General features: G+C 40.8%; 1 protein-coding gene and 1 long non-coding RNA gene across 4 annotated transcripts in view; one reads left to right on the top strand and one right to left on the bottom strand.

Annotated features, from left to right (window-relative positions):
* LOC127529795 (uncharacterized) overlaps nucleotides 1–10,775 on the bottom strand; it is a 75,846-nt gene that overhangs the window by 25,912 nt on the left and 39,159 nt on the right. The window lies entirely within an intron of this gene.
* The window catches only part of LOC127525834 (nectin-1-like), a 60,906-nt gene that overhangs the window by 40,460 nt on the left and 9,671 nt on the right, over nucleotides 1–10,775 (top strand). Inside the window, exons 1-4 of one of the 3 annotated variants that reach the window (XM_051934558.1) lie at nucleotides 794–935; nucleotides 8,195–8,273; nucleotides 8,374–8,734; nucleotides 10,187–10,483. In XM_051934558.1, coding sequence (XP_051790518.1) covers nucleotides 8,268–8,273; nucleotides 8,374–8,734; nucleotides 10,187–10,483 — 664 coding nt within the window. In that variant the 5' untranslated portion in view covers nucleotides 794–935; nucleotides 8,195–8,267. Of the gene's footprint in view, nucleotides 1–793; nucleotides 936–8,194; nucleotides 8,274–8,373; nucleotides 8,735–10,186; nucleotides 10,484–10,775 lie in introns of those variants that run through there. The other 2 variants (XM_051934560.1, XM_051934559.1) reach the window with 2 other exon arrangements.

The following is a 10,775-nucleotide window of genomic DNA, read 5'->3' as shown; positions in this document are numbered from 1 at the left end:
ATTGTTTGCAGATGCTTTTCTACCCCTCTTGGACGCTAAAAGGAATATTTGCAGTTATAATCTACTCAAAAGTAGATTTCAACAAACTCACGATGAAGAAAACTCCATGGGCTTCGCCCATCACGACTGTCAACCCTTGGTAAAGCATCTATGTCATATGATGTCTTTTCTATCTACCTACCTACATGTTAAATAGTGCCTGTTATGTCTACCTGTCTACCTATAGGTTATTATATAGTGTCTTTCATGCCTATCAATATACTTAGCTATTGTTAGATAAGTATATAATGCCTTTCATGCTTATCTTTCTATCTAGATATATAGAAAAGGCACTTTGTCTTTCTAACTATGTTTTATAATGCCTGTCATGTCTGTCTTTTTAAATGTTACTTTTCATTTATATCAATCTGTCGATCTGCATAACTATTTAACAGTGCCTTTCATGCCCATCAATCTATTTATCTATCTGTTGGATAGAAAGACAGATAGAAATGAAAGACACTTTATAACCGATGGAAATTAAAGTCAATAAGTAACATACAGAAGATAAGAAAGGCATTATGTAATAGATAGATGTAAAATGTATCATATATGAGAGAGAGAGAGATAGTGAAAGACACCATATAACAGATAGACATGAAAGGCATTATATAATAGATAGACCCGAACAAAAAAAACCCACATTGGAGAGCATCATCATGCACGGAGAAATTACATAAAAGGTAATCGGAGAGAACGGAAGGCGCCGTTCGCTCAGCAGATGGCAGCGCCGAGCTGCAGTAGATTTGGGTAATCCTTCAAGTTCCTACACTTTCGTTTTCGTTGGGGTCTCTGCGGCTGGTCTGCTGTCGCAGCTTTCTGCTCTTTTCCTTCAGTATTATCCTGCACGTTGTGAGCCACGGCCTGCATGAAGAGGACTTTACTGACCTTCCTTGGTGAGCGTTTTATTACTGTCACGGTAATGACTTTAGGTGCGGTTGCAAACACAAGGAGCGAACAAATCAGGGCCTACCCCGGAAGTCATGTATTGCTTTTTTTCGGGGGGAGCACGTTTGATCCCAGATGTTAGTCTTAATTACGCCCAGGTACGTAAATTCAGAGTAGATCTCACTTCACTTTCGACCCAAATGTGAGACGATTGCGTGTCCGGTGAAGGACGCGGATGCGATGGGCAGCAGTGCAAGGGGGTCCGGGCAGACGACTTACAGATGCGAGAGAATAAATCGGTGGATCGGGATAAGCCATTATACAACAGCATGCATGCACAGGTTGCTTCTTTGTCCCCTGTCTACTACACACGTTTTCGTGGAAATACATAATTTCTTACCCAATAGCATTAAACTCTTAATATTGTAACAAAACAAACAATAAAAAGCAGTCCAGTTCCTGGCGTTATGGTATGGAGCCAACCCGAGGCCACTGGGCAAAGGCAGAAACCAACAGACCTTATTGGCACGGACTCTTCTATACAAACGTTACTTTTGTCCATAAACATTTTCCAGACTCACAAAAGGGTCACAGGGAAGCAGGAGCCAATAACCAGCAAGCATCACGGGGAAACCCAGTATATTGCACCAGTATATTGCAAGGAATATAATGTTTTATTCAGAAGTAAGCCTTTATTTAATGAACATTGGTCCAAGAAGGGCATGCTGCTCGGTGGGTTCAGTTTTTCAATCAAAAAGGCCCCCTGTACAGTTACATGGAATTCTTATCAAGAAGCACCAGGCCTGTAACTGCAGCCGACTGGCCGTCAAGACAGCTTGATTGGGTCACTGATTTAAAACACACAGTCTAATATATGTGAAGCTAAATTTTTAATCAAAATTTCATAAAAATAATAATTAAAATACCAAAAGGCATTATTAAGAAAGCAGCCTGGGGATTTTGTGACTATAAGAAGTATTCACCCCCATTAAAGTCCTCATATTTTATTTTTAAACAACATAGAGTTACAGTGGATTTAATTTTTTGTTTCTGGACATTAGTCACCAGAAAAAGCCCTTTTAAGATGAAAATGAAAACACTTCTCTGCATGGTGCTCTAAATTAATTATATATATATGAAGCATTGAGTTACAGTGGATTTAATTTGTGTTTTTGACAGTGATCACCAGAAAAAAATCCTTTTTATGGTGAAAGTTCAAACACATCTCTTAAAAGTGCTGTAAATTAATGACAAATATGAAACATAATCAATCCCACAAGTACTCACTCCTATAATATGACATCCCTAAATCATCACTGGGACAGCCTGCAAGTTTTAGAAGTCCCAGTGGAGGTCACCTGGCTGGGGTATCAAGTGAGTATCGTATAAATGGCCCTGACTGTGGTGAGTCCAAATTTAGGAGATGTGCCGTTGTCAGCCATGACAGCCTCGAGTCTTTGTGCACAGGTCCTTCTCTCTCGGTCAGCTTTGCACATCTCCGCACAGCCATTTCTCCCCATTCTTGTTTGTAAAACTGGTGAAGTTCTGCCAGGTGCCATGATGATTGTGAGTGAAGAGCCTTTATCAAGTTCAGCCATACATTTCCCATTGGATTGTGATTTTAAACTCTGACTCTGCCCACTCCAAGACATCACATTGTTGTTTTGAAGTCAACCCTGCATAGCTTTGGCTTTTTACTTTTGCTTCTTGTCTTGCTGTTCATGGATTGCGTCACATTTGTCCGCCATTCCTGCATTTTGCAAGCCTTGAAGTGCTTGCTGCAGTGAAGCCTCCCCACGGCCCATCATGCTTCACGGCGGGGATGGAGTGATTGTGATGATGTGCAGTGTGACATGGCGTTTAGTCTGATTGTGTTAAAGCTGCAGCCTGCAGTGCCTGTGATGCAATCAGGTGATGCCCACAACATCAGTCACAAAACGGCCAACCCTAATCTTAAACCTTAGCGTAAATGGCCACGTGATGGGCATTTCGTGACTGACGTTGGGGCGTCGCATGACAGACCTCACAGGTACTGCAGTCTGCAGTTACACTCTGTTGGATCTTCTGCGTCAGTCACAGTAACTTTAGCTGCATTCTTCAAAGTTTGCTGCATTATTTTTTTTTATTTAATTTGTTTCACCACTAAACCAAGTGGTGAAGCTGAAAGAGATGAGCGACTGGATCACCCTAGGATAAAAGGACAACGTGTGGTCCTTGTCCACTTTAAGTAGTCTGAGTTTACAGAGGAGAAATGAGCTCTGATTGCATTTAGAGTACAGCAGAACCCTGATTACCTGAACCCTGATTAACCGAGGTCCTTCACTATCTAGGATGAGCCTGTAAGTGTAATACGCATCTGTTCTTATAATTTGTTAAATGTTTGCTGAGCGGGTAAATCCTATACCTTTAACCTCGACTGTACCAATAGAGCAGTCAAGGACTCTGAAAGACTTTTATGACAAAGTTTAAAATGATATCATGTATTACATCAGCAGCCATACTGCCTGCACTTCAGAAAAATGCCATCCACCAGAAGCTAAGCATGCCTGGGCCTGGCCAGTACTGGGATGGGAGGCCACCTAGGAAAAGCTTGGATTTTAACTGGAAAAGGTGTTGGTGCAGCCAGCAGGGGGCACTTAACCTGTGGTCTGAATGTGGATCTCCATGCCCCAGTGCAGTAAAGGGGTCACTGTGCTGTAAAAATGGTGCCATCCTTCAGATGAGACATAAAACCAAGGTCCTGACTCTCTGTGGTCATAAAAGATCCCCAGGCATCCTTTGTAAAGAGCAGTGGGTATCCCGAGGTCCCGGCTAAATTGCTCACCACAGCCTTGTACATTCTGGCCCCCTAAGTATCCCCTGTCTCTCTATCTCTTTCACCGCATCACCACCTAACAGCTCATGTGTGGTGAGCACACTGGCACAAAAATGGCTGCCGTCACATCATCCAGATGAGTGCTACACGGTGGTGGTGGTTTCAGTGGCTCCCCACTCCCTATGTAAAAGCAGTCTGAATAGTGAGCAAAGTGCTATATAAATATAAAGAATTATTATTAAAATTACAAAATGACTTGCTTTTGTTAACCTTTTGTCGTTTCACTTTTAATTGCAATTTGAGACAAACTATTCATATTAAAACACAACTACAACAATAAACATTTTTATGCTCAAAACTATTATACGTATTAGCTGTATGTTAAATGACGTACTGCAAAAATAAGTGTGAATGTGTTTGTTTTTATATAATATGAGGGACATTTTTTTTAACTCTGTTTATTAAGAATTTCAAAAACAAATTCCATCATTTTCTACATAGTTACCCATAGTCCCAGCGTCATACCAACTTTTTAATGCCCAATTGCTACTCCGCCCGCCTTCACCGTTTCCAACAAAAATATAAAACTGTGGAACCTTTTTGAAAGTCCCTCGTATTAAAGTCAGGATTGTATGAAAAGAGGCTTCAAAGTGACAGTGCACCATATAAAATGAAAAAATCTATTATGTCTTTAGTTTTTAATCAGAAAAAGCCACGGCTGTCCATCTTATCCAAGTTTTTAGTTCTCTGAGGTTGCATCAGTCCACATTATCTCAAATAATCGGGGTTCTACTGTATGTTTTTTGTATTTATATTCCAATTAAGATTATTATCTTGGTGAGTTCCTACTTACTTATATTTAGTCACCGTTCTTACCTCCTCCTCCTGCCCCAGAACAATGATGGCTGATTTCTATCTGTTGCAGTCAGTTCTCATTTCTTTAGTCTTTTTGACTTGCACAGTAAGATGGCTCTAATTGTACCAGTTTTGTTTTAAATAATGGCTTTCACCCTCACAAGATACGCGTCCTTTCAGCATGGTGCCATCAGTGTACCTGATAATGGAGCCATGGTCGTCATTGTGTCTCAGGTCACTTGTGCCCAGTGTAAGTAGTAAGGGATTTAAAAGGAAGCCCTGAATACATAATGTAATAAATGGGTTAACATTCATTCTTTTCAATTTCTGAAACATTATGTAAGAGTGAATGGAATTGAATGTTGAAAAAAATCCAGAAACAGTGCGCTGATATATGAAGAAGGCTGATCAAGTGAAGATTTGGTGTAGGATAAGCAGCAGAGCCAAACACTGCCACACCTCTGTTTGCAGAGTAAGCAGACTGGTGGTTATCTTAAAATGACCTTGTCTCCGTCATTGAAATGTGTTTCATAAAGCATTTCATTGTAATGGAAGAGAGTGACACTGGCCTGAAGCCATTCTGACTGCTTGGCCTAGAAACCTTCGGAACAGGGTGTCACAAAAACAAGACATAATCAGATAAAGGTTTGGGGCAGCCACCCATATAATTTGTTCTCCTGGCTGCAAAATTGTGTTCTTTTGAAAACAGCACTGATGTGCTCACAACAGAGTCCAAGACAAGACTGAGGAAATAGGGAAAAGGGGCAGGCTTTTAAAGGGGAAGACAGGAAGTGAGGTCATAAGGATCGGGCCCATGTTCTTCAGCCATTGGTTCGAGCCCGGACGTGACATCACAGGGGCCGGAGCCGGTAAGGTTTCCTTCCATTGGCTCGGTCCCGGAAGTGATATCAAGAGAGCCAGATGGAATCTCCCGGGAATGGTCCACAGGAAAGGGAGAAAAAGAGTCAGTGCACTCTGCCACATCCCGGCATGCCTCAGAACTGCCTTCACTCAGTCCCTTTAGCTGCCTCCCATGTGCACGTGTGTGACGGGATAATAATGATGGAATGTTTCCACAGCTCTGGTACAAAACCACACGTCAGGGATCAGCTGGAGAGCAAATGAAAAACCGTGAAGAGCCGCATGATAGATAGATAGATAGATAGATATTTATTAATCCCCAAGGGGAAATTCACATACTCCAGCAGTAGCATACTGATAAAAACAAAACAATATTAAATTAAAGAGTGATTAAACCTTGAGGCACAGGAGCCGACCTGATAGGCCATCTGGCACCTCTGCTCTGTTACTTTTAACCTGCTAGAAAAGATTCCTCCACTTCAGTTATACTGGCCACCATCCTAGGAGTATTGCTGGTATTTTTACACAGCATCTCCCTTACTTGTACATTTTGGGAAATGAAATCGTTGGTTTCAAATTGTTGTATAATAAAAAATCAAGTTCATCTGCTAAAAGCCTGTGGTCTTTGTCTTTTGGAAAGATTGCACTGTTTTTAGAATCCAGTCCTGTGATGTTTTCAGAACTTTCCAGCCTTGATTTGGGTTGCTATCATTAAACTACCTCCTGAGTTTTTCTTTTATTATATTTTTTTATTTTTATCTAAGTAACCTGTTAATCCTTTACAATGAATCTCACTTTTCTTGTATCCTATTATCATGATAAGCATCACAGTGTATTTAGATGTAAAGTCACCAAATTACCTGAACTGCAAGGGTTTTTGTGATGTTGTAGAAAAATGTGCACAGGAAAAAATATAATTATATAAAAATACTAGCCGTCCCTCACTGTTCTGCCTGCATAGTATTGAAACAGGACAGTGAGGGGGCCTTAATGTCACGTTTCCCCCTCCCCTCGGCCCACAGCCTCTGTCTCAGAATATCGCGAATATATCGTTCCTGCAAGCAAACTATGATTTTTATCGCAATCAGAGAAGTCACAAAATCAACTGGAATGCTCAAGCAAATTCTAGAAAAAAACCTGATCTAAAGTATTTCTCTTGTTCGCTAGCTAAGTGAAGGTAAGGAACATGCCCCAAGGCTGGCACGTGAATGAGGAGGTCCCCATCCCCCTACCCTTGGCCCGCTCAGTACCGCAAGTGAACTATGATACTTAGTGCAATGAGAAAAGTGTCAAAATCAACCGGAATGGTCAAGCAAATTATAGAAAAAACACCCGATCTAAATCCGTTAAGTAGTTCTCTTGTGGAAAGTGGACAGACAGACAGATAATTGGATTATATATATATATATAGTGGCGAAAGGCTGGCAGGACTGGGACAGGAACAATACCCCTCTTGGACCACGAGAGGGCAGCCACCCTGGTCTTCATTGGGACCATGGGATCAGAGCTCAGAAGTTCAACCCTGTTGGGGCCCATGACCACCGCAAGGGGGCGCCCGGAGGATTATGGAGCCATGGACTGCAGTTATGGTGGAAGTGCTGCCGGAAGAGATTCCAGGCACACCCGGAGTGCTTCCAGGTGCTCATGCAGCACTTCTGTCACACCAGGAAGTGCCACCAGAAGATCATCATGAAGCACCGTGAGCACATCTGGGGTATTATAAAAGGGGCCGCCTCATTCCATTAGTCAAGCCGGAGTCAGGAGGAAGAAGACAGAGCTTGTGAGAGAGGAGTGGAGATGGCAGAGACGAAAAGAGAGAAGGAAAGGAAAGGAAAGGAGGACTGAGCTATATTGGTGATTTGTGTGTGGTGAGCTGGAAAGGTCAGTGAAGAAAATAAACGTGTGTGTTTTTGGGACATTGTTGGTCTATGTGTCTGTCTGTAGCCGGGCTGGTCTTTTACGAGAGCGAGAGATAGAGATAAATATAAACATATAAACTCTATTGGTCTGCAACTGGGCACAGGACATCGGATTCACGAGACGGCCATGCTAGCCACTATGCTACCTTACGACTGTTCTAATTTCTTCTTCTTCTCCTTTTGGATATAAGTTTGAAAAAATGTGTGGCCTGCAGATAGAAACATCCAGGTACTTCTCATGGTTCTGTAATAATATTAAGATTACATTTTATATAGCATCATTCCCTTTACAAAATTCTAATATTAAAGGAACACTCCACCTAAAAATGAATTTTTTGTATATGTTACTTACTCCATTTAGTTTGTACCAATGACAGCTAGCAAAGGAATTGAGGAACAATTGTGAAGACCTCATCTACAAGAATCTCACATTCTGATTGGTCTTTTGTATGTCCCAATGTTCATCCAGTTTTGTTTCCTTGAGACAAGAAGAAAACATGAAAACATCATCGCTTATTCCCCATCTGGCGTGTCGAGTGTTTTTGGATGCCACGTTTGACTCTTTTCTTCTCCCTTTATGGCACGTTACTAAAATTTGACTGTCTTTCTTATAGTTACTTCATTGTTCTTTATGTCTGATTTTTTTGATTTAACACAATTATTTGCTTGAACACATAGATAGATAGATAGATAGATAGATAGATAGATAGATAGATAGATAGATAGATAGATAGATAGATAGATAGATAGATAGTATGTTGTTTTAATTTTGTAGGCCTATATTGTTAAAAGTGAACCTTCGGTTTTTATTTTTCAGCCCTTTTATCAGAATCAGATGCCAGTGCTGTTCCAAGTGCATAGGATTCTCTGTCCTTTGATGTCATTTTTCAATGCTGGTAGGTCAATAGCCAGTTTTAATAAGGTGAATTTTGTAAGGAAATGAATATGAGTTGTAGTAAAACATAATCCATTTTGCATCTTTTGTTTTCTGCACAGGAAGCAGTGTGCTTGCTTTTGGCAGTCTTGTGTCATTTCCGCCCTTCCATTTCACAAACTGTGATCAATGGAGTCCTCCATTCTGATGTACTGCTACCTTTTGTTTTTACTAAAAATGGGAATTCAATAGACCTAAAGTTCATCAGAGCAATCTGGAAAAAAAATAATAAGGAGCTGGTGAGATATGAATCTGAGAAAATGGAAGTGGCCAAAAGGGGGGAGCTGTCTGAAGCGGGGCTGCGGCACGGTAACGCCTCCCTCATCCTTCTGCAGCTCCGTATTGAAGATGAAGGGGACTACGAAAGTGAAGTGAACTATGCTTCGGAGCACTACAAGAAAAACTTAAGGCTCAATGTTATAGGTAATGAACCATTGTCTACTTTGTCACATAAATACAAGCTCATTATTAAATAAATAAGAAAACTGTCACGATTGTCAATATCTAGGAGGCTAGTCCAGTGGTAAACATCCTAAAGACATCTGTTTCTCCAAGGTTCTTGCTATGAGACATCTGAAAACTCGATATGCCTCATGTGACGTCAGAGCGATGGGCATAGCAGTTGTAAGCCAGAAGATCATAGCCATGCAGAGATTGTACAAATGATCCTTGAGTAGGAAGTTGTGCTGCATTACGATGGGCTGAGATCTCCAAACCACTGTATTTCACGCCATGTCTCTGATACAAACTTTGCCAAAACCAGGAAGAATTTTGGGGGGAACCAGCAAATTAGTGAAGCTTTAAAAAAATAAACAGAACAATTAGCAAACAAGCGGTACTTGAGGTACAGAGCTTAGCTTGAAACTGCTACAATCACATGCAAATAACCAAAACCAAGATAACCAAAACCACAATGGAATTTGACCAGGAAACCAGCACTGGCCTGGAACACTTTCCAAAGCCCCTACTTCCCTTTATTATCCCATCCTAGCCACTATGTGATTGCACAATACATCATGGGGTGCAGAGTCACTTTCCTGCTCTGTTCTCCAAGTAGGCTTTGACCTAAATGGCTTAATAAACTAAAACAAATTCATCTTTATGACAGACAGCAGTCATGCAAATTTAAAAATATAAAGCATGACCAGCACAGATTATATCAGGCCATGACAGTGTCCCTCTAGAAGGGTAGAAGGCAAGGCATACAGCAAATGGTGGGAAACATTGAACCACCTTTTAAAGATGAGGGGAGGCTGCAAAAAGTTATCAGGAAGGGTGTGGAATGGGATTGAGTGCCCCTCTAGGTCAAGATGTATGTGAAGTTACCTAAAAATCCTGGACCTTTTAGGGAGTACAGAAGGTTCAGGATGCATTAATTACCCAAGACTTTAATTGATCTAACCTGGTCCTGGAAATAATTGAAAGTCTCTCTGGTGTCAGGATTTCTGACATATCTTCATTTATTATTCTTTCCCTAAAGTTTTTAGAAATCTTATTTATGTCTTTTCCAGGATTTTGTTTTTACCCTGTAGAATTAGTTTTATTTTGATCTCTTCAGTTAAAAATGTTTTTGTGTTAATTCACCACCAACATTTTGTTTTTACATAAGCGGTGCCATATTCTGAGTTTGACGATTTGTAACAATCAAATATCACCAAGTTGAGCTATTAAAACACCAAGGTTAAATTCTAGAATGCTCCAAAAAACTATACCCTTTTAATTTACAGTGTAACAAAAGCAAATGTATTTAGAATTTAGATTTAAATAATAAACAAGTACAGGTACTGGAACATAGGCGAGGGGGTACCCAGGCTGTCATCTCAAGTCAGGTCAGTTCTGCACTTAATAGATAAAATAATAATTTTTGCCTTTCAGCTTCTCCAAAAGTCTCTGTGAAGCCTCTGGTGGTGATGGATGTGGTGAATGTATTGGAGTGTCATGTGGACAACTTCTATCCAAGTGAGATCTCCATAGAGTGGCTTAAAGCTTCCCGTCCTCTTCCTTCTCAAGTTAAACCACAGCCGAAGCGCAATCCTGATGGCACCTTCAGTGCAGTGAGCCGTTATCACTACATCCCGACTCATGCAGATAGTGGTGTGACCTTCAGCTGCAGAGTGAGGCAGGAATGTCAGGAGAGGCCACTGGAGGAGACCTTTTATCTGCAATTCCGCAGTAAGTCCAAGACATAAAGCCAACTTTACTGCTTGAACTCGTCTACCTGTTGTTTATTAAATTTGCACATCTTGCAGGGTGCCGATGGCCATGATGATATCTCTGTACCTTCACATTTTTTCAGAATGGTTCAGCTAGAAATTGCTGTTATGCATGTTAATATTGGAAATGTCACAATTATGGCCGGCTCTACCATTTAGGCAAACAAGGCTTTTGCCAAAGGAAGCAAACTTGGGTCAGGGCATTTTTTTTTAAACAATACAAACTTGCGAATATTCCGACTCAATACGTT

This window comes from Erpetoichthys calabaricus, chromosome 12, assembly GCF_900747795.2.
Source record: "Erpetoichthys calabaricus chromosome 12, fErpCal1.3, whole genome shotgun sequence".
NCBI classification, from domain to species: domain Eukaryota; kingdom Metazoa; phylum Chordata; class Cladistia; order Polypteriformes; family Polypteridae; genus Erpetoichthys; species Erpetoichthys calabaricus.
Note: the sequence above shows the minus strand (reverse complement) of the source record. Positions and strands in the feature narration are given on the sequence as shown.